We start from the raw sequence: 24,059 nt of genomic DNA, 5'->3' as shown, positions 1-24,059 counted from the left end.
GTAGTGCATTGAATCCATGTGAATGAGGTGATGTGTAAGCATTGTATTGGGAATATTAGTAATCTATAGGTGATTTAAAGTTTATGGGAGGATGTGTGTAGGTCATATACAAATACTACACCATTTTATATAAAGGACCTGAGCATCCATGGATTTTGGTATTCATAAGAGGTCCTGGAACCAATCGCCCATGGGTGCTGAGGGATGACTGTATTATTTAATTTAAAAAATTTTTAATAAGCAAATGTTTTACTTGGCACCTTATAATATTTAAAAAAGTGTAAAATTCCCAAATAAAATAATCAGTTTGATGACAAATATTTCCAGTGGTGTACTTAAAATGAATGTTTTCATCAGAATGCAGAAACTGTTTTGAGAACTTTTTGCTCATTATTTTCAGTGGGATTGTGAAACCCAGTGAAAATGTGTATAAATGTTTGTAGAAGAATACTTTGTTTATAAAGAGAGTGCAAATATTTTCTTAATATGAAAACACCCCAAAGAATGGTTACAATTAAAGTAGTAGACATTCAGTTAAACATAGGGATGGAAAAACCATTATTCTGAAATATCTTCTGAGCCTCATTGAAGAGAGTGTCTTGTACACCTTGGGAACCAAGTTTTGCATATTTTAGTATTACTACATTGTATTGGATCACAAGAATAGTGTGAATACTTTGTGGGTAACCAAATCATAGATTATTAACAGCTTGTTAGTTGGATGAGATCTTGGAATACGTGCATCCTGGCTTCCCACAGTCCCCAGTCCTTTCAGTAGCTATCCTGTTGAATATATGGAGAGTACAGTATACTTTGAGGCAAGATAGTCATTTAAGATAGTAATTATTTAAACGTTGTGTAGTGCGTGCTGTGAAAACAACAACAAAAACAACAACAAATTGAATACCTCTCTGCTCTGTGCATTTTTGGAGAGCTCTAGTTGTCAGAAAGTGCCTCCTAGCCCTGAGCCACCTGAAGTAGTTGCTCCCTGCCTGCTGGGCCGTCTGTGCCAGTGCTCCCGGGGGGGGGGCTCCTGTACATGCCTGCCAGGTGTCGCTCCTAGACTTTTACCCAGGGGTCCTAGCTTCTAGGCTGGGCCTCCTAGGTGTCTTACAGCCTGGCTGCCCCTTCTGGAGACTCTTGGCTTGGTCAGTACTTGGAGTGATTTAACTTGGTGTCTAACAATGAAGCTTCCTTTCCTTCCTTGGTGTCTAACAATGTGTCTTCTGCTGTTGCTTCACATTGAGCTTGCCACATTTTCCTTGAATTCTTGTCAGCTTTTATCTCTTCTAACCTTGAGTACTTTATTAAAAAAGTCTGAATCCAGTACTATATGTGTGCTTGAACAATTTGAATCCCCTCTCGGCCCTGGGCCCTTCCCTGTGCTACATGTGCTTTTGGAGGTGATGAGGAAAGGGCTGGCCAGGCCATGGACCTGCCCCAGAGCTGGCATCCTTGAGCATGGCTGCTCAGCAGGCAATGAAGATTTGTCTTAGAAATTTGAAGTTGCTTTCGAAGCTATTTGGTCAGTGAGAAAACTTAAAAATTATCATGTAAATTTAATTTAAAAATGTAGATGACTCAATCTTTAAGAGTTTGTGTTTTTTTTTACTACTTATTGTTTACATTTGGAAAAATTTACCACTGGATGAACTGAGTAAATTTTTCTTCTTGATAGTAGAGGAATTGATAGGGAAAATGCTTCTAAGACTCCTCGAAGCTGAGAAAATTTTAATTATAAAGTATATTTATTGCCGTGCGCGGTGGTTCAATCCTGTAATCCCAGCATTTTGGGAGGCCGAGGCGGGTGGATCACGAGGTCAAGAGACTGAGACCATCCTAGTCAACATGGTGAAACCCCGTCTCTACCAGAAATACAGAACATTAGCTGGGCATGGTGGCTCGTGCCTGTAATCCCAGCTACTCAGGAGGTTGAGGCAGGAGAATTGCCTGAACCCAGGAGGCGGAGGTTGCGGTGAGCCGAGATTGCGCCATTGCACTCCAGCCTGGGCAACAAAAGTTAAACCCCCGCCTCAAAAAAAAAAAAAAAAAAAGCATATTTATTAAACATTTATCTATTATGCTCTGTGAGCTAGGTGCTATATTTAGGGATACATTGATGAAAAAGAAATACCTAATAGTTCATGACGAGTACAGTACATTTTCAGGCAAGATAGTCATTTAACAAATAATTACACAGGTAATTATTTGAACACCATCATAGTGCATTCAGTGAGAAAAAGTACAGACCAATAAGAACATAGAACAGGAGAGGCCCTGGGCTGGGACTGGGGGCTTCAGAAGAGTCTCTCCTGAGAAAGTAAAGTTTAGGCTGATCTGGTTCTCATTTATCCATTGTCCTTATCTTTAAAATTACAAGATATTGAGAGTTAGCAGTGCCATTGCTAATGAGATTAGAAAGCCTTCATTAAATACAGGATCCTTGGATTGAGATTGGAGTTTAATGGCACAGAAGGTAGCTTTAGGGTTCACTTGGTATATTAATCTGCCCAGGCTCCCATAACGGAATGCCAGACTGTATGGATTAAACAACCGAAATTCATTTTCTTACTGTTCTGTGGGGTGGAAGTCCAAGATCAGAGTGCTGTCAGTTGATTTCTGATGAGACTTCTCTTCCTGGCTTGGAGATGGCCGCTGCCTCACTGTGTCCTCACCTGATCTTTTTCCTTTGTGCGAATGGGTGGGTGCAGAGGGACCATAGCGTCTCTTTGTTCCTTTTCTAAAAACTGTACCAGTCCTGTTGGATTAGGGCTCTGCTATTATGACCGCACTTAACCAAAGTTGTCTCCCTACAGGCTCTGTCTCCAAATTACAGTCAAATTAAGGGTTACTCCTACAACATGCAAATTTGAAAGATGGGCACAATTTGGTCCGTAATACTCAGGCTCCACTAAAAATCCAGCCACTGCTGGGTACCCAGCCCCTGATTTTTCTCTCTGTGTAGAGTCATAGAATACTAACAGAATTTAGCTCCCTCCAAATGTTCCAAATTGTCCTGCCATCCGGCTCATTCTTCTGTGATGCTGATTTTGACAAAAGAAGCAAGTGCTTTGAAAGCATTTTGAGATAGGAAAAACAAAGTGCTTGTTATATTGCAGATATTTTGGGAAATAGAACACTTGTTTATTAGTGACATATTTCAAGGAGATGATGTTATGTGCTTGATTTTAGTCAAGTAAGTAGTTGAAAAATGCAGTTTCAAAAATCACATCACCAGGGAGATTTTAAAGAAATGTAAAGTGGTCTGGATGCCCTGATCTTGTTGTTCTAAGTTTTTTCCCCTATTGGGAGAACACAGAAATGCTGATTCCTTTTGCTCTTATACCTGTTTGAAGATTTCACCAACTAAGACCTGATTTTCATTTTGAAGTCATTTGAGCAATAATAGTGGGGGCCAAGTAAACTTGAATTGTAAGCCCATGTAGCCTTGGACAGGCTGTGCGTTATCCTGTGACTTTCTGGAAAGTGTGGTGAGTTATCCTCAGCCTGGGTGTTGGGCTGATTGGCTCAGTTAGATTAGGGTCTGGCCCCGCAGTAGACATACTTAACTTGTGGCTGTCACCTATGATAATACATTGTAAATCAGAGATCTCCTTTGTGGTTCTAAACTTATGGTAATATTTTAGACACTGTGGCTCATTTTTCTTGCATACTCATGTTTAGATATTCTGGAAAGCCAAAGTGAATCCACATTTACTTTAACTGACTTTTGTTACCAAGCTTGATATTGAGTACCTTTGAAAATAAGCTTTTGAGCAGTCATGTGCAGACTTCTAATGGATTCCAGACTGTATAGACTGTATTGTTAAACAATATTTTTAAAAAATTCTTTTCAGATTCATCAGGTTTAAACAAATTTTAGTAATGGAGCAGTGATCCCCAACCTTTTTGGCACCCAAGACTGGTTTTTATGGAAGACAGTTTTTCCAGTGACAGGTCATGGGGATGGTTTCAGAATGATTCAAGCACATTACATTTATTGTGCACTTTATTTCTATTGTTATTACATTGTAATCCATAATGGAAGAATTCTGTCCAGACATAGTGGCTCACACCTGTAATCCCAGCATTTAGGGAGGCCGAAGTGGGTGAATCACCTGAGTGAGGTCAGGAGTTCGAGACCAGCCTGACCAACATGGTGAAATCCTGTCTCTACTAAAAATGTGGTGGCGCATGTCTATAATCCCAGCTAGAGGTTGCAGAGGCTGAGGCAGGAGAAATTCTTGAACTTGGGAGACAGAGGTTGCAGTGAGCCAAGATCGTGCCACTGCACTCCAACGTGGGCGACAGAGCTAGACTCTGTCTCAAAAATAGAAATAATAATAATTCTACAACTCACCATGATGTAGAACGAGTGGGAACCCTGAGCTTGTTTTTCTGCAACTAGACGGTCCCACTGGGGGTGACACGAGACAGTGACAGATCATCAGGCATTAGATTCTCATAAAGAGTGCACAACCTCGATCCTTCTCACGTGCAGTTCACAGTAGGGTTTGCACTCCTATGAGAATCTAATGCCACCACGAATCTGACAGGAGGCAGAGCTCAGACGGTAGGTAATGCAAATGATCGGGAGTAGCTGTACCACGCCTGCTTGTCCACTGCTCACCTTCTGCTGTGGGGCCTGGGCGTTGTGGACCCCTCTCATAGAGGTTTGATCATGTTAAAAGGATAGTTACTTGAATGTTTTTTTCTAAAATTGCTCATCTCTTCCTTTCAAGTATCATAGGCTAACCTTTACTCATTTCGTTTGTTTGAAAGTTTGCAGATTTCTAAGTAAGTTTGGGAAATGTTTATCAAGCATACAAAGGGGAAAGGCTTACTGCTGCAGTGTTAACGCAAGCAATGGTAGTTATTTGAACAGCTCTTTGAGAAAATTTAATACAGTATAAATCTCTGGAAATTTAGGTTGCCATGACAGTCTAGGATTTAGGATATTTTACACAGGGAAATGATCTTAAAATCGTCTTATGTTTAAAATAAATATGTTAAAAGCAAAATACCTGTGAGATTGTGAAATTAGTGATTACTGTAATTCTGTCCAAATATGACCCCTCATGGTTTGTGACCGTTGAAAATAAATGTACAACTTATAAAGTTATAAATAAATGAATCTGAGTAAAGAGAAGGTTGTTCCTGTCTAACAATGAGAATTTTACTGCGATCCAAAGTACGTACTATTTAGGTAGGAAGAAGCATTGTGTTTTAGAGTTAGATTACTGTGCGGCGACACTGCTCCTACCATCTGTGTTGTATTTCACAATTGTTTTTGAGCACCTGCTATGGCGTAGGTGCTATGCTGGGTACTAGTTGTTTAAAGCTGGGCATGGGGGCTTATGCCTATAATCCCAGCTCTCTGGGAGGCTGAGGCAGGCAGATGACTTGAGCCCAGGAGAGCAGCCTAGGCAACATGGTGAAACCCTGCCTCTAAAAAAAGATACACAAAGTAGCTAGGAGTGGCGATGTGTGCCAATGGTCCCAGTTACTGGGGAGACTGAGGCCATGGAGGCAGAGGTTGCAGTGAGCCAACATTGTACCACTGCACTCTAGACTGGGCAAGACTGCAACCCTGTCTTAAAACAAAAAACAAAAACAGAGCAGAATGGAGAGGATGCTGGCCCTTGCAGAGCTTGTGGTGGGGGGTATATGTGTCTCACATATCACTTAATATAGTGTTGCTTTTCAGTGCAATTTTACTTATTTCTTTCATTCTCATTCCAGGTAATTGAGATATGCATTTCCACCTATTAGATTTACAGAGGATTTTGGCATTGTGTTGCACTAGGAGAAGTCAGCTTACAAATAAGAAGTGCTTTATTGTTCCTGTGTTGTTCAGGCACATGTGATACTGACTTAAGAAATTTCTCAACGAATAAGGCAGTGAAATGCCAAACTCACTGAAATTCAGGATTGGTATTTTGGCAGCAGCACCATTAGAACAATACTCTAATGTAATTTAAAACTATTTGGAAGTAAATGTAAGCAAATCATTATTTATAGTGGCTTAGAAACCCCACATTAGCCATAAGACCATGGTGCTAGGTCTGTATTGAGTTAATAATTTCTATTTTTAAGATAATTTAGTCAACCAGAAGACATCAGCTAATTTCAGTTTTAATAGCTCTTCTCTGTATGTGGAACAGAAACAGGGATGGCCTTCAACTGCCATATATATGAAAATAGCTGTGTATTTATTTGGTTGGATTTAAAAAATATTTTAGTTGGTTTAAATTAGGTGATTTTGAAGCTTATAAATCAATGTTGGAAAAATTATCCTTTCTCTCTGGATTTATCTACTTTTAACATTCAGCTGATTTTTTAAAATATTAGAACTTATAAAATTATATTTTGAATGTAGAGAGTATCATAGATAAGCAAAGAAGTAAGGTAAGGAACTTTAAAATTTTAATGTATAAATAGTAAAGAAGGATACATTTCTATGCAGCATATAAAGAATTTTCTTGTCAGGGACTCAAATAATCCATTTGCAATATCACTGTTCCTTGCGCCGTTTGCTCCGTAAGTGGAGGAAGGTGAGGAGGATGCCATGTTTCTCTCCCATATAGTTTCTTGTTGTAGAGTGTATTCATGGTTATAGCCTGTAATAATGATAAGTTCTTTTTTTTTTTTTTGAGACGGAGTTTTGCTCTTGTTACCCTGGCTGGAGTGCAATGGCGCGATCTCGACTCACCACAACCTCCACCTCCTGGGTTCAGGCAATTCTCCTGCCTCAGCCTCCTGAGTAGCTGGGATTACAGGCACACGCCACCATGCCCAGCTAATTTTTTGTAGTTTTAGTAGAAACGGGGTTTTCACCATGTTGACCAGGATGGTCTCAATCTCTTGACCTCGTGATCCACCCACCTTGGCCTCCCAAAGTGCTGGGATTACAGGCGTGAGCCACCGTGCCCGGCCAATAATGATAAGTTCTTGAACCATGGTGATGAGATCTTTTTGGCAGAATGTTTTAAAATAAAAATGTATTTCCCATTAGTGAAATCTTTTAAAACAATTAATTTCCATTATAGTAAGGGTGAATTTTGCTCCTTCAAAGAGTAGAGCCTGGCTGAATTTGCCCATTAAGAAAAAAAAAAAAGTGTCTGTTGGGCTGTGTTGTTTATAAAGCTAGAACCACCTTCCAGTGGCGTCTTCCATCTATATAGGAAAGAGGTTTATCTCTGAATATTGGAAATGGAGGTTCATAATGGCATTTTAGCCTTTGAATGTTGTAGGAAGAAGATGGCTAAATCTTCACTGCTCCTTTAAAGTACACACGTTGGTTTTAGTGTGGAGTAGCCACTCTGAGATTTTACATCAGAGACATAATGAATGGAACCCATGATATGTGATATTCTTAATTTTTTAGTACAGAGAAATGTGCTCTTCACTGTTTTAAGGCTTTTTACAGTGTTTGAAACCACCGTTGCAAAACAGTAACTGAGACAGTGAAAGAGATCTGTACTAACCACCATCTTGCCTCTAACCTCCAAGCAGTCCTTGTTCTTTCCTGGGCGAAGGCCAAACTAACTTTGGGAGGAACTTAGTTTATACTTTAAAACAAAGATGATTATAAAACCCCCTTCTTGCCTGGGGACTAGATTGCCTTTGTAGGACTAACATATTAGCCACAAAATTAGAAAATATGGGTTAGGAGTCATGCCGCTGGAGGCTGCAAGATTATAAACCTCCCCAAAGTGCTCCTGGGGATAACACAAAAGGTAAGATGAGTGCTTGAGACATTTTGCAGACTCTGTACTCCATGGCACCACCCAGATGGATGAACTGGCTTATCTGTTCCTGAGGCCCCTACCCAGGAACTGACTAAATGCAAGAGGACAGCTTCAACTCCCTATTCCTCTCTGGCCCCACCAATCAGAGCTCCCGATTCACTGGCCCCCCTACCCACCAAATTATCCTTAAAAACTTCAATCCCCAAATTCTTGGGGAGGCTGATTTAAGTAATAATAAAACTCTGCTTTCCTGCATAGCCAGCTCTATGTGAATAACTTCATTGCAATTCCCCTGTCTTGTTAAATAGGCTGTGTCTAGGCAGTGGGCAAGGTGAAACTGTTGGATGTTTACATCTTCATTTAAAGGAGATAAGCAGGCTGGGTGCGGTGGCTCACACCTGTAATCCTCACTTTGGGAGGCCAAGGTGGGTGAATCACCTGAGGTCAGGAGTTCAAGACCAGCCTGGCCATCATGGGGAAACCCCATCTTTAAAAAAAAAAAAAAAAAAAGACAGATAAGCATTGTTTTCTTTAGTTTGGATAGTGTTTCTCATCATTTTTTTTCATTATTCCCATCCCCCAGTTGGAATTTTTTATATTATTTATTTTTGAGACAGGGTCTTGCTCTGTCGCCTACGCTGTAGTGCTTTGGCGTGATCACAGCTTACTGCAGCCTCAGCCTCCCAGGCTCAGCCTGCTGAGTGGCTGGGACTACAAACATGTGCCGCCACACTTGACTAGTTTTTAATTTTTTTGTAGAGACGGGCTCACTTTGTTGCCCAGGCTGGTCTCGAACTTAGGCCCCAAGCGTTTCTCCTGCCTGGTCCTCCCAAATCACTGGGATTACAGGTGTGAGCCACTACACCCAGTGTGACATTTTTTTGTCCTAATTGCTCACCCATGAAATTTTAATGCCATAGTTACATTGTATATCTATGCTTACATGAAAAAGAATACAATTTTTAGGCCGGGCGCGGTGGCTCAAGCCTGTAATCCCAGCACTTTGGGAGGCCGAGGCGGGTGGATCACGAGGTCAAGAGACTGAGACCATCCTAGTCAACATGGTGAAACCCCGTCTCTACCAGAAATACAAAACATTAGCTGGGCATGGTGGCGTGTGCCTGTAATCCCAGCTACTCAGGAGGCTGAGGCAGGAGAATTGCCTGAACCCAGGAGGCGGAGGTTGCGGTGAGCCGAGATCACGCCATTGCACTCCAGCTGGGGAAACAGCAAAACCCCGTCTAAAAAAAAAAAAAAAAAAGAAGAAAAAAATAAAAAAAAGAATACAATTTTTTGCCTCATACCCAAAATGAATTTTCATTCCTTTTGGGGGCAATATCACCCCATTGTGTATGTACAAGCTAGGAGACCTGGCTGGTTGGGTAACTGCCCTAGGCCATAATTAGACTTTGATGGGGGCAATTCATTTCCTCAATTATTTAAAAACCTTGAGTCTTTTTGATGTTTTTCTGACATGGACCACTATTAAAGGGTTCTTGCCTTAGAGGGTAGGCCATTTTGTACATTTAAAGCATGGGATCTGGAGCCGTACATACTTGGTTCAAGTCCTTTTGGTTTCTTCATTTTCTTGATTGTGTTCTTACGGTACAAGATTCAGTAGTGATATAGATATTATGATAAAAACGTCGTAGCTGTGTGACTTGATTGTTTAGCTCTTGGGGGCCCCACTTTCCATGTTTTTGTTAATTATGATTGAAAATAGAAAATAAGTTGACTGAACCGTCAAATATGGCAGTAGTCCTAATAAATGCAAATGGATTATGCTTGCCAACTAAATGACAGAGACTCCTGCAGTAGATTTAAACAAAGAGAGGCATACCTAAAAACAAAATGACTCTAGAAGTGTGAACTCAAAATGTCTGAGATAGGTCTCAGTCGATTTAGAAGGTTTATTTTTCAAGGTTAAGGAGGTCCTGGTGGCATGCGCTCAAGGTGGTCAGGGTATAGCTCGCTTTTATACATTTTAGGTAGACACAATACATCGATCAATACATGTCAGATATACATTGGTTCGATCTGGAAGGGCGGGATAGGGGGAGTCTTCCAGGTCATAGGAAGATTTAAAATTTTTCTGATGGCAATTCGTTGAAAGAGTTATTATCAGTAGAACGGAATGTCTGGGTTACCATAAGGGGTTATGGAGACCTGGGTTTTATCATGCAGGTGAAGCCTCCAGGTAGCAGATTTCAGAGAATAGACTATGAGTATTTCTTATCCGACCTAAGGTCTGTGTAATGAGCCATGTCAAATCCCCTCTACCATCATGGCCTGAAAAAGACTTTCAGGTAATTCTGGATGCTGGAGGTGGGGGATAGTGAGGCATGTCCAACCCCCTCTTCCATCATGGAGTGAAAGAGATTTTCAGGTATCGCACTGGGATGCCCTTGGCCAAGAGGAAGGGTCCATTCTGATGGTTGGGGGCCTTAGAATTTTATTTTTGGTTTACAGAGAGTTTGAAATAATGGGATAGGAAAATACATATAGCTGGGTGCAGTGGCTCAATGCCTGTCATCCCAGCACTTTGGGATGCCAAGGCAGGTGGGTCATCTGAGGTCGGGAGTTTGAAACCAGCCTGACCAACATGGAGAAACCCTGTCTCTATTAAAAATGCAAAATTAGCCAGGCATGGTGACGCATGCCTGTAATCCCATCTACTCAGGAGGCTGAGGCAGGAGAATTGCTTGAAGCCAGGAGGTGTAGGTTGCAGGTGAGTGGAGATTGCACCATTGCACTCCAGTCTGGGCAACAAGAGCAAAACTCCGTCTCAAAAAAAAAAAAAAAAAGAAAAGCCAGGTAAATATTACTATCAATCAAAATGAGTTCATATGTTAATAGGGATAAAGCAATATTTCATAATGTTAACAGCTCACCAAGAAGATAAAATAATTATGATCTTGTAACATACTCAGGGAATGAGAAAGAAAATCTGATAATCATAGTGGGAAATATTACTATACTCTGTCACTGATAAATAAAATAGACAAAAGTACAGCTATCGAATATTTGAAGTTCAGAATACTTTATTAACAAGAATTTAGTGATTTAATAATTATTAGTAGGTCTCAGAGAACCTTTCCCTCTCAGGATGGTCTGATGGTCTGCTTTTGTGAATTTTGGCTCGACTGTATATAGCTATTATCAGGCCTTTTTTTTTTTTTTTTTTTTTTTGAAAAGGAGTCTTGCTCTCTTGGCCATATTGGAGTGCAATGGCACGATCGCAGCTCACTGCAACCTCCACCTCCCGGGTTCAAGCGATTCTTCTGCCTCAGCCTCCTGAGTAGCTGGGATTATAGGTGCCCGCCAGCACACCTGGCTAATGTTTGTATTTTCAGTAGAGATAGGGCTTCACCACGTTGGTCAGGCTGGTCTTGTACTCCTGACCTTGTGATCTGCCCACCTTGACCTCCCAAGGTGCTGGGATTACAAGTGTGAGCCACTGCACCCAGCTTTTTTTTTCTTTTTTTGTTACAGTTGATGTGTTCCTGTAAAGCTGCAGTACACTGGATTGTTTTAAAACTGAAGGCTACTTTTATAATGGACATTGTATGCTTGTGACTTTCCTTGTGTTGTGAATTTTCATGCTGTAACTTTTCGTGTGTGTCTTTGTATTTATGAGCAGAGAACTCTGAATGTTTGGGATGGAATCTTGGTTCCTATTTGGCACTAGCCCCACGAACCTGAGTAACAATTCAGCCAGTTATTAAGAAACAGTGGTTTCTTGCAGATGCTCCTTTTTGGCAAATGAACAGTTGAGATAGTTGAAGCCAAATTCGCAGACACGCAGTTTGCACAGTTTGGTACCTTCAGTGTCCTTAGAAGGACTTTTTAAAGATAGCATATTGGCATCTGGTGTACACTTTTTCAAGTCTTTTGTGAATAAAGTGGGAGGGTTTTAAGTGTTTGCAGAACATTTGGGTGTATGAATTCTACCAAGGTAATTGTTACATAGTTTTCTTCCTCGAAAAGGATTAGCAAATGTTGGTCACCTTCTTCACTTTAATTTATTTGAGCCTTTAATTAAGATGCAGTATTAAGGAAGTGTATGTATATGTGTGTGTGCATGTGTGTAGTGCCAATGAAAAGTCCTTGTATTCTCTATTTGTTGTTTTATTCTCTGAAATCTGAGTAGTTCATACAAAAAATATTTTTTTTTACAAATTAAAAAGAGAAATCTAAATTTTTTTATGTGCATGGAGAAGCACCTTATTAAATGTGCACTCATTCATTAGTAGCCTATTTAAAAAATGTGACTTCCTTGAAAGCGGAGTGTCTACCAGATCTATGTAAGTCAGAAGAGTATATGTTTCAGGCTTTGTGACTGTTGGAGATCGTACCAGAGTGGCAGCTTCAGTTGTCTTTGCCCATGCCTTTACCTCCCAACCCTCCCTCTGCCACCCGCCCAGGCAGCCCATTCACAAACAAATAATTAGCAAGCGCTTAATGTTACCAGGCACCCTGCTATGAGTTATAAAGACAGAGTGATGGGGACGTGACCTCAAAAGGCCATGGCTTATTGATGATAAGTAAACAGAAGGTTTGTAATTATGAAGCAGTCTTAGAAATGATAGGCCAGAGGTGCATAAGGTGTCAGAGGGAGTGTATGTGGGCACTATCTAAGGTTGTCTAATTCAGACCAGGTGGTGGTGGTGGTGGTGAGTGATTTGAGGAGACTTCCTGGTTGTAGTGATACCTGAGCTAGGATTTGGGGAAAGAGTCAAGAGCTGTTCCAGGTGATAGGTTTGGAGCTATCACCTTTGAGACAAGAACATGATTTTTCTCTCTCGGGAGTGGCAGGAGCTTAGGACATGGATAGTGGGACCAGGCTAGAGAGATGAGCAGTGTCCTCATGGAGAGTCTCATTTTCTCTCCTAAGGGTTCTCGGCATTATTCTGAAGGCATCGGGAGCCATTGGGAGATTTTAGTCGGGGATAAAATGACTGGAATTACATTTTAGCACGGTCCTTCTGGTAGCATTGTAGGGGATGGATTCAGGGTTACAATGAGAGATGAGGAGCTGGAATGAGAAACTACTGCTGGAACTAACTCATGAGATTTTCAGGAGGTACAAGCAACCTTAGGGCCACCCTGTGGAGGGAGAGGGAGAAATGAAAGGTGACTGCAAGGTGTCTGGCTGGGGCAGCTGGGAGAAGTGGGTGTGCCATTCAGTGAGGGGTGGTGGAGGAGACGCAGGGCACAGAGGTGAGGGCCGTGAGTTTGGTGTTAGGCCGAGTTAGTGATTGTTAGGAGACACCTGCACCTCACTGTCCAGGGAGCAGCTGTCAGCACGGGGTAACTCGCACAGACGGGGAAGTGGGTGATGTCACCAAGGGAGATTTTGTAGAGTAACAGAAGAGGGCGCTGGAGAGTAGCCTGGGAATCATTGTTTCTTCCTAGAACAAAAACCTGCGTATCTATCTAGTACCTGTGGCGACTTAGAAAATGGATGTGGCATCTTGGGAAGTAAAAGAACAGATAAAGTATTTCCCCTCTGGGCTGTGCCAAGTATTGACTTTATGAATTTTAATCAATATAGTGGAGAATAGATAGAACAGTCTTAAAACCTGGAATGGTAACATTCCAGTTTCTTTCCTAATGATTATGACCTGTGGTAGCTCATGCCACAGCTGTAGGAACCTCTTTGCCTCACAGGTTCAGGATAGTAGTTTCCACATCCATTTCTGCCTTGGTCCACCTGTTTGAAGAAATGAATTTAGTGTCTGCTTATTGAAGGAGAAAATAATAAAGCCTCTGGAATTTCTGTGCATCTTATGGAAAATTCCAGTTCATAGGACATGGATTAGACAAGAGTACTTTGAGAGGGAGGATCTTGGCTTTTTCCTACATAGTCCTTGTTTTTACACACACAGACACACACACACACACACACACACACACACACACACTCTCTCTCTCTCTCCACCCCACCCCACCCCACAATGGAGAAGAGCGGGGAAAGTAGATAGGCACTTGGAACTATCTTCTTGAAACCTAGTCACAAAGAACATGGGCATTACCCCTGTCATACACAGCGTATTACCGTTTTTATTCATTCAGAAGTTATTTAATGTGCTCCTACTGTGGTGATCAAGTCCAGAAGAATCCAGGCTCTCATTATGCTAGTAGAGGGGTGAGGGCCTTTCTCTTCGAGGGGAGATGATTCCCTTTTCTTGTATCAGCCATTTATAGTCCTTTCCCGTTTTCCTAATGGTGGAACCACCAGGCAGAGTTCCAAGATGGCCAAGCCTTCCTTCTCTTCCTAATCTTCCCACAGCTATATAAGAAGTACAGATGACTTCATAGCCCATGGAGGCATGGCCAATAGCACTTTTTAGATAACCTGCTGGGACCCCTGTATGTGTGACATAAACTGTCCTCACAGCTGGCCCCGTCCCATGTGGAAGTGGGTTAGAGGCTAATGATGTTTATAGCATGCTGGAGTTTGGAGTCCCCATGCCATGGGCACACTCTTCCATACTCTTGCCCTGACTTGACTTCTTTACCCTCAGGTCCCTCTGTTGCTGCTGTTGAGTGCCTAGAAGGGGACCTTTTCCTCATGGCTGGAAGTGATAGATATTTTGCTTTGAAATTGCCCTGAAAATAATAAATGGATTCTATCACTGTAAATAGTCAGCGTTATCTTTGGACAAAGGACATTGTCTTTGGACAGATGGAGAATATTGAAGAAAAAAGATGTCTCTAGTATCAAATTCTAGACACTTGAGCTGAGTGTGGCAGCTCATGCCTGTAATCCCAGCACTTTGGGAGGCTGAGGTGAGTGGATCACCTGAGGTCAGGAGTTCGAGACCAGCCCGGCCAACATTGTGAAACCCCATCTCTACTAAAAAAACAAAAATTAGCTGGGCATGGTGGCACGCACCTGTAATCCCAGCTACTAGGAGGCTGAGGCAGGAGAATCACTTGAACTCGGGAGACGGAGCTTGCAGTGAGCCAAGATTATGCCATTGTACTCCAGCCTAGGAAACAAGAGTGAAACTCTGTCTCAAAACAAAAAACTCTGTCTCAAATTCTAGACACTTGAGTGAAACAGTTGAATCAAAAGAATAGCTAACTCAGAGCATTGCCTTTTTTTTTTTTTTTTTTTTCTTGAGACAGGTCTCACTCTGTTGCTTGGGCTAGAGTGTGGTGGCGCCATCATGGCTCCCCACATGCTCAATCTCTTGGGCTCACGTGATCTTCCCACCTCAGCCTCCCAAGTAGCTGGGACTACAGGCACGTGCCATCATGCCTGGCTAATTTTTGTATTTTTTGTAGAGATAGTGAAGAAGGGTGAGAAAGGCACCTCACCATCTTGCCCAGGCTGGTCTCAAACTCCTGGGCTGAAGTGATCTGGCCACCCTGGCTTCCCAAATTGTTGGGATTACAAACGTGAACCACTGTGCCTGGCTGATATATATATTTTGTACACAGACTAGTGGATACTTTGGATACTTCCCATTCACCTTTCTGGGTTTTTTGTTTGTTTTTTGTTTTTTCTGAGAGAGGATCTGGCTGTGTCACCCAGGTTGGAGTGCAGTGGCACAATCATGGTTCACTGCAACCTCCACCTCCCAGGCTCAAGTGATCCTCCTACCTCAGCCTCCCAAGTAGCTGGGACCACAGGCACACACCACCACACCTGGCTATTTTTTAATTTTAATTTTTGTAGAGATGGGGGTCTCACTGTGTTGTCCAGGCTGGTCTTGAACTCCTGGGCTCAAGTGATCCGCCTGCCTTGGCTTCCCAAAGTGCTGGAATTACAGGCATAAGCCACCGCTCCTGGCTTAACCTTTCTGTTTCAAGGAACAATAGCAGTATTTTTAAGAAACACCATTAAGAAAGAACATTAGGGAAAACAGGGCTTTAGTTGTCTGAATGACTCATTTTAAGCTTAAGACAAGGATTAACACTTATTTATTAAGTAATCTGTGGCCTGGGCAAGGTGGCTCATGCCTGTAATTCCAGTAATTTGGGAGGCCAAGGCCGGTGAATCACCTGAGGGTCAGGAGTTTGAGACCAGCCTGGCCAACGTGGTGAAACCCTGCCTCTACTAAAAATAAAAAATTAGCCAGGCATGGTGGCATGCGCCTATAATCTACATCAGCTACTCAGGAGGTTGAGGCAGGAGAATTGAACCTGAGAAGTGGAGGTTCCAGTGAGCCGAGATTGAGCCAGTGCACAAAAAAAAAAAAAAAGAAAATTAAAAAAAAGGAAATCTATGGAAAGGAGTTAGTGGTTCAGTGGGAGAAAGAGAGATTCCCAGGTCGGGGCAGGGCCAGGGCTGGGACCAGTGCCAGGGCCAGGCTGCGCACGATGGATGTTGCAGCGCAGGTATAGCTGCCCTGGAGGCTTCTTCTCATTGGTCAGCAGGTGGCACCAAATAGCCAAAACTTATCTGGGGTGAGGCATGCCTTGTTTGGGTTTCACCTTGGGTTGAGTTGGGTTAAATTTTACTCTCTGAACTTTCAGAATTTGGGATTAATAGCACTTTCACATTTTCTCCCTAGAGATAGAATCCTTCAAGGATGAATTTTATAAAAGTCTTTGATATTGATAATAGTCATGAAAGTTAACTATTCAAGGTCAGATGATTGCATGATAATATTAATTTTCTTTCTTTTTTGGAAGAGGTTATGACTTTGAATGTTAAATGCCACTGTAAGATCATTCAATAGAATATACTTACTGGATTAGGTTTCTGAAATGTTTGTATTTTTATGAAAGCCTGTAAGTATATTGCTAATGTAGGTGCGAAAACTAATCTACCCATTAGTGTACTATTGGGATCAATTATGTCTGATGAGAATCCAGGATTTTACTTCCATTCAGGATTTGTCTCTTAGAGCAGAGATAGATGACAGTTTGAGTCACAGATGTTGTGGCTCAGTTGTAAGGTGGATTCGGTGCTTCTTCCTCAGGAACATGTGGGATGTGTTGGTGATGTTCTTGGATACCATTTGAGAAAGCAGCCCATGACAAAAGAGCAGGCAGTTGTGTGCTTGTGCCACCGAATAATCTCTATTTAAGGTGCAGATCATTTGTTTCCGCTTATTTACCATGGAAACTTGGTTGCATGTGGCATGTGTGGTTATGTGCTAGAATTTTAAAACTGCGTTTCAAGCACAATAAATGTTTCTTTTCTACGTATATGGCTTTGTTTATTTTTTGTGTGGTGGCGTATGTAGTGGGGAGGAAGTATCTCTTGAATGATCCTTCGTTGGTGCTGAGTGGTATGTATCTGGCTTGGTTAGCACCCAGGCTGTGGTGAGGAGGTCTGCTGACTCTGGCCCAGGGTACATCGTGGTGCTCACTGAACAAGGCTTTCACTAAATGAAGCATCCAGGCACAAAAAAACCTTACAAGAAATTTTTGAGTTTTAAGATGTTGATAAATAGATATCTTTTTTTCTTGGGATATCTTCATACCACTTTAAAATAAAAAGGGGGTTGTCTTTTTCCGCCTTCTTCTTATATTTGCAGATTTTTTTTTCTTGAGACGGAGTCTTGCTCTGTTGCCCAGGCTGGAGTGCCATGGCTCGATCTTGGCTCACTGCAACTTCCGCCTCCCGGGTTCAAGCAATTCTCCCACGTCAGCCTCCCGAAAGCTTGGATTACAGGCATGCACCATCATACCGGCTAATTTTTATATTTTTAGTAGAGACAGGGTTTGCCATGTTGGCCAGGCTGGTCTCAAACTCCTGACCTCAGGTGATCCACCTGCCTCAGCCTCCCAAAGTGCTGGGATTACAGGCATGAGCCACAACCTCTGGCCATATTTGCAGATTAACAATTTATTTAGATAGCTTTGTATGCCTGACTGAGCCTGAGTCCCTGAAGTACAATTTAAAATATGCAGAAATTTAACCCCCCTCTAGGCATCAAGCATAGCAGTAGCTCAGTTACTCAGTGCCTAAGGTCTAGTCAGTTCTCCTTCCAAAGCACATCCACCTTCTAACCACCCCCACTTTGCCACCCCCAAGGCTGCACCACCATCATCTCTGGAGCAGCCTCCCAAGTGTACCCTGCTTCCATTGTTGCCACCTAGAATCTATTTTCCCTGCAGCCCCGGGAAGAATCTTTTACAGATACACTCAAGGGTAGTGTCAGTTATTAGCTTAAAACCCTGCAATTGCTTCCTATCACACTTGGGCTCACCCACCTTCCTCCCCAGCCTCATGTCGAAGTCTCTCCACTGCCCACCAGACTCAGCCACACCAAAGTTGTGGTTGCTCCCGCATGTTGAGTTGTTTCCTTTGCCCGAAACACTATTCTTGATCTGTGCGTGACCCATTCCTCTTGACATTGAGTTCTCAGTTTCAGTACCCACTCAGGGAGGCCTTCCCTGATCACCAGATCTAAAAATAGTCACTCTCTATCACATGACTATACTGTCATTTTTTTTAATTTAAACTTTCTTGCCTGTTCTCGTGAGGTTTTTGTCTAGCTCCTACTACTAGGATATAAGCTTCCCTAGAGCCAGGTCCTTGCTGTGTTTGTTTTTATCCCTAGCATCTGGTACAGTGCGGAGTACATAATAAGTCTTCACTGTATTTTGGTTCAATGAGTGAATAATAGCTGTATTCAAGGGAGAAGCTATGTTTAAAGCTCATCAGCTCAGGATAAAGAATTGCAATCATTTATTGAGCATCTACTGTGCACTGGTACTGTTCTTAGGTGCCATGTACTTACATCTTAATTTTTTTTTTCTTTTTTTTGGTACGGAGTTTTGCTCTTGTTGCCCAGATTGGAGTGCAATGGCGTGGTCTCGGCTCACCACAACCTCTGCCTCCAGGAGTCAAGCTATCTCCCTGCCTCAGCCCCTCCAGTAGCTGGGATTATAGGTGTGTGCCATCAAGCCTGGCTAGTTTTTGTATTTTTAGTAGAGGCGGGATTTCACTGCGTTGGCCAGACTGGTTTTGGACTCCCAGCTTCGAGAGTTCACCCACCTTGGTCTCCCAAAAGTGCTGGGATTGCAGGCATGAGCCACTGCGCCCAGCCCTTTGATAACATTTTTAAATTGCAGAGTTCAAACTTTAGAAAGAAGGAAGAAACCCATCATTTGGGGGGCATCCATCATCTCATTCAATCCTTTCTACAACCTCTAAAATATCTTCCCTGTTTAATAGTTGGGGAAACTGAGGCTTAGAGATACTAAGTAACTTGGCTAAGGTCACCCACCTATTATGAGACAGTGCTAAAATCTGAAACCCACTTTGCTCCAGAAGACCTATTCCTGGCAAGCACTGTTTTATTTTCTACTCACTTTTATCCCGGTAGGTTTTGTGGGGACTGTATACACTTTGGACTCTAAATGTTTTTCCTTTTCTTTTTCATAGAACTCTAAGAAGGAGCTGATGTGGAGGAGCAGCTGAGACAGTTCAAGATGACGACCACAGTAGCCACAGACTATGACAACATTGAGATCCAGCAGCAGTACAGTGATGTCAACAACCGCTGGGACGTCGATGACTGGGACAATGAGAACAGCTCCGCGCGGCTCTTTGAGCGGTCCCGCATCAAGGCTCTGGCAGGTGAGTCTTCTTCATGTCTGTCACAGAGGCCCTGGATGCCTAAGATCAGGATGCCCCTTAAAACCATCCACCCTGTTCCCATGACGCTGTCCTGTTTGAAGGTTGTCTCATGTCTACTTAAGTGTGTTCTGTGAGAGCCAGCTGACCATTTTGTAAGGTAGTTGGTTCCATATTTGGAGAGCTGACAACTCTAATGGCCAAAATTATTCAGAGCACAGAGTGTCATTTATAGCAATTCAAGAAGCGCTGCCCTAAGTTTGTAAGAATTCTTCTAGTTTTGACAAATCTTAACATTTCAAAATATTGAGGCATACTATTCCTTAGACTCAAAAGTATACAAATTAACTTGTATACTTAGTGCCTGTGACACATTAACTGGTCTGACTGGTACCAAGGTGGGTTAGTAGCACATGCATGGATTTTAAATCTGAAAAGCAATAGCTTAATCTGGTAGAGGCACATTTAATACAGTGACAGATCAGTTTGCCATTGGTTCGTTAGTTTGTGGAACATGTCCTTACTTTGTGATTTCTCATTCCCTTGTTGCTGGTGAACACTCAGAGCACACTTTCTCCATGGCCCTGGTGGTGGTGGGAGTGTTTTACCCTCAGATTGCCCTGAAAATCAGGAAAGGGTTCCCTGACTCTGAAAACTCAGCTGTACTGAGTATATGTAAACCAAGGATCAAAATGGAGTTTATTCAAGGTCCTGCATCTGTACTTTGAGATTTCAAATGAAATTTTTATTCCAAATGAGAAAAGTGGGTTTATGATTTTTTCCCTAATGTCTTCAATTGTGATAAGTAAATCAAAGTCATGACTGGAGCAGGCACGTTTACTGTTAATTCTATAACTCACGTTTTTGTTGCCTTTATAATGGATCTGATTATGAAGCATGCATCATTTAGAATCATCTTGATTGTGGACAAAGGAAACCTAACCCAGAGTGGTTTAAGTGACAAAGAGAATTTATTGGTCACACAGTAGGCAAATTCAGTCTTTAAGCAGGACTTACTCCTGGACTTTATAGTGTGACCAGGATCGAGTTTCTTTCTCTCTACTCTTTGGCTTTATTGCTAGTGCAGGCTCTGTTCACAAGCAGGCTCTATCCTGTAGTCCTAAGATAGCTGCCCCAGGCCTCCTAGGTCTATGGACATCCAGCAGAAAAGAGGATGCTTTTCTACTTTCCATGGCCCTGGTATCAGTCTCACTGGCGTGATTGACCATGACTTGGGTCATGTGCCTCTCCTACTGTAGTTGGGAGAATCTCGTATGCTCGTTGACTTCTAAACAGGATGCACCCCTTAGACTAGTGAAAGTTTGGTCGGTCTCAGCCAAACAAGTTGTCCAGAAAGATTGGAATATAACACGAAAGAGGAAGAGGAGAATGGATGTTGTGGGGACAGCTTAACTATGTGCTAAAAAAAAACTGTTCAGCTGCCTTAGGAAAATGTGTCTTTTGAGTGGTGGTGATTTAAAGACCTTTCTTGAGCTTGCCTGTGTGAATGATTAATCAGTCACTCTAAACTTGGGGCTTCATTATCATTCGTTAACATGGAACTTTATGGAAATCATGAGCCTGGCTTGTGCTAGTAGAGTGATTTGTATTTTAATCTCTCGCCTCTTTTTCTTGAATCTTCATTTGAGTCTTTAGACCAGTCTGGTAGTGGTGGCCAGTTGCCTTTGATCTTGAGTCTTTTACTTTCTGATTCCAGGCTATATATTACCTCCTTTTTTTTTGAGATGGAGATTCTCACTGTCACCTGGGCTGGAGTGTGAGCGATCTTGGCTTACTGCAACCTCCGCCTCCCGGGTTCAAGCAGTTCTCCTTGCCTTAGCCTCCCAAGTAGCTGGGATTACAGGCTTCCGCCACCATGCTTGGCTAATTTTTTTCTATTTTTAGTAGAGACAGGGTTTCACTATGTTAGCCAGGCTGGTCTAGAACTTCTGACCTCTTGATTTGCCTGCCACTACCTCCCAAAGTGCTTGGATTACAGGTGTTCACCAGCGCGCCAGGCTGTATTATCTCCTTTTTAAAGGACCATTTTGTTTGCATACTACAGAACAGTTCCTTGTTCTTTGCATTTGGTCTTTCCTACAGTTTGAGAGGAGCGCTTCCAGCTGTTTTTAGTATCCATCATTTGTCTTAACCTTTCTAGGCTGTTTATCTAGGTCCCTCAATAACTGTAGTCAGAATAATAGCAAGCACTCAATATGGTGCTTACTGTGTGCCAGGCACTGTGGGAAATGCCTGCATATATTAACAGTTAATCCTGTAACAATCATATGAGAGAGATTATTACTGTCTACATTGTATAGATGGTAAAACAGGTTCCAGAGCCTTTCCGCCGGAACCACCATCTTCCAGTAATTCGCCAAAATGACGAACACAAAGGGAAAGAGGAGAGGCACTCGATACATGTTCTCTAGGCCTTTTAGAAAACATGGAGTTGTTCCTTTGGCCATGTATATGCGAATCTATAAGAAAGGTGATATTGTAGACATCAAGGGAATGGGTACTGTTCAAAAAGGAATGCCCCACAAATGTTGTCATGGCAAAACTGGAAGAGTCTACAATGTTACCCAGCATGCTGTTGGCATTGTTGTAAACAAACAAGTTAAGGGCAAGATTCTTGCCAAGAGAATTAATGTGCGTATTGAGCACATCAAGCACTCTAAGAGCCGAGATAGCTTCCTAAAACGTGTGAAGGAAAATGATCAGAAAAAGAAAGAAGCCAAAGAGAAAGGTACCTGGGTCCAACTGAAGCGCCAGCCGGGTCCAACTGAAGCGCCAGCCTGCTCCACCCAGAGAAGCACACTTTGTGAGAACCAATGGGAGGGAGCCTGAGCTGCTGGAACCTATTCCCTATGAATTCATGGCATAATAGGTGTTAAAGAAAATAAAAGATCTCTGGACTGTAAAAAAAAAAAAAAAAAACCAGGTTCCAGAGAGATTAAGTAGCTTGCCCAAGGGCGTACTGCTGCTAAGTGGCTGAAGGCATACTGACTCTGCAGTGTATACTCTTTTTCAATATTCAGTAAAATTAAAAAAAAAAAGATTTAGAGCTCATTGTGGTAGAGAGTATTGGTAGTGAGGACATTCAAACATGTTGAAAAGATCTTTGGAATTCTCAGGAAGCTGTGGGGTCTGAAGAAACCCTGAGGAACCATGGCAAGGTACTGAAAAGGAAAGGTGCTGCTTCCAGGTTAAATGATATTGGGGTGGGAGGAATTGCATTCAGTGCGTTTACAAGATACCAGGAAAACTGTCTGTTGGAGGAAGGTAATGAAGGAAATTATCTTACTTATCCTACTTATTCTCTTATTTTCCCTATTCTGTGGGACAGAAAAATCTCTGAGCCCTCTGAAAAACTATATGTGGATAGCAGGAGTTACAGAACAATCCAGCAGTGTCTAGAATAGAACAGTGGTTCGAAAAGTGGAGGACTTGTTAAAGCACGGAATGCTGGGCCTACCCCCAAAGCTTCTGATTCAGTAGGCCTTGACAGGGAGGGGTGATCATTTGCATATCCAACAGGCCAGGTGATGCCCTGGCTTGGAGATCACATTTGTGACTGATTCCAGAGTACTGATGTCATCCGGTCCTCTTCCTTCAGTGTATGAGATCATTTCATCTGGACCCAGCTAAAGTCCAGAAGAAACAAAGTTTCAAACCAGACAGTTACCATAAGGATACACCTGATGTGGGAGTAGTGTGGAAGGCTAACCAGCTGACTTTGACAAAAGGGAGATACCTTCCTGTCCCTTACAGGGGAGTGATGTAGTGATAGGCCCAACAGGAGGGAGTGCTGTTGTGGGGTTTCTGCTGAATATGCATGTTCTAATGTGAGAAATCTTTGCTTAGAGCCATAAAAATGTACATATCACATTTCCTGTGTCCCTCTAGGGCTTTCAGTAAATATAATCTAATCCAGGCTTTAGTCTGAATTCTGAGGCAGATTTATAAAAGATGCAGGAATTCATCTTTTAATGGTGCATTTCAACTTATACTGATGGTAGAACCACCACCTGTGCCCTTTACTAAGCTGCTTTCCAGGTTTATGTATCTAAGGAAATAGGGTGAGGTAAACTGCTTGTTACTAATTTTCACCCAATTGACAGACAGTTCCTATTATTAGGTTGTTATATTTATATATATGTTCTTCCTGTGAGTTGTAAAAACCATTTTTTAAATAACTTTTACTTTACATATCTTCATCCTATTCACCCTCAGGAATTGCTTTTAATTCAATGCAGTATAATAAGAAATATATTTGGTCTTTGTTCTGGGTTCCCGGCATAGAGCTCCTGAAACCCACAGAGTCTCCTGAGTGATGGGAGTGTCTTTTGTTATCCATAAGTGCCCCTTTTCTCACACCTGAGTTTGTGCTAATTCCTTGACTTTGGTGGTGATAGTCTCCCACCCCTAACTAGCCTCAGGATGATGCTCTGCACCTAAGACAGAGTGATTAGAGGATTGGAATTTTCAGCACCACACACTAATCTCTGGGGAGGTGGTGCGGAGAGGGTGGGGTCCCCTGAGAGGACATGGAAGCCCCACCCCACCCCACCCCAGTACCTTGCCCTATGCGCTTACATTTGGCCGTTCCTGAGCTGTAGCATTTATAATAAATTGGTAAACATAAAGGGGAAAATGTTTTCCTGAGTTCTGTGAGGAGTTCTAGCATATTCTTGAACCCAATATATTAGGAACCCCTGAATGTATAGCCTGTGGCCTGAGACTTGTAATGGCATGTGATT

General features: G+C 42.3%; 1 protein-coding gene, 1 long non-coding RNA gene and 1 pseudogene across 8 annotated transcripts in view; all 3 read left to right on the top strand.

The window, feature by feature from the left end:
- Positions 1-24,059, top strand: part of SPTBN1 (spectrin beta, non-erythrocytic 1) — a 214,328-nt gene that overhangs the window by 47,705 nt on the left and 142,564 nt on the right. For 3 of the 6 annotated variants that reach the window (XM_032292124.1, XM_032292126.1, XM_032292127.1), the window contains exon 2: positions 19,105-19,299. In XM_032292124.1, coding sequence (XP_032148015.1) covers positions 19,152-19,299 — 148 coding nt within the window. In that variant the 5' untranslated portion in view covers positions 19,105-19,151. Of the gene's footprint in view, positions 1-17,018; positions 17,113-19,102; positions 19,300-24,059 lie in introns of those variants that run through there. The other 3 variants (XM_032292125.1, XM_032292123.1, XM_032292130.1) reach the window with 3 other exon arrangements.
- LOC116560634 lies at positions 21,228-22,355 on the top strand. The gene is made up of 2 exons (XR_004273058.1): positions 21,228-21,629; positions 22,241-22,355. It is a non-coding gene; the product is annotated as an uncharacterized LOC116560634 (long non-coding RNA).
- LOC116560632 lies at positions 21,643-22,183 on the top strand (annotated as a pseudogene). The gene has a single exon (XR_004273057.1). The product of XR_004273057.1 is annotated as a 60S ribosomal protein L21 pseudogene (transcript).

This window comes from Sapajus apella, unplaced genomic scaffold, assembly GCF_009761245.1.
Source record: "Sapajus apella isolate SASKATOON/1434 unplaced genomic scaffold, GSC_monkey_1.0 scaffold26, whole genome shotgun sequence".
Lineage (NCBI taxonomy): Eukaryota > Metazoa > Chordata > Mammalia > Primates > Cebidae > Sapajus > Sapajus apella.
This window is presented reverse-complemented; position numbering and strand designations above follow the sequence as displayed.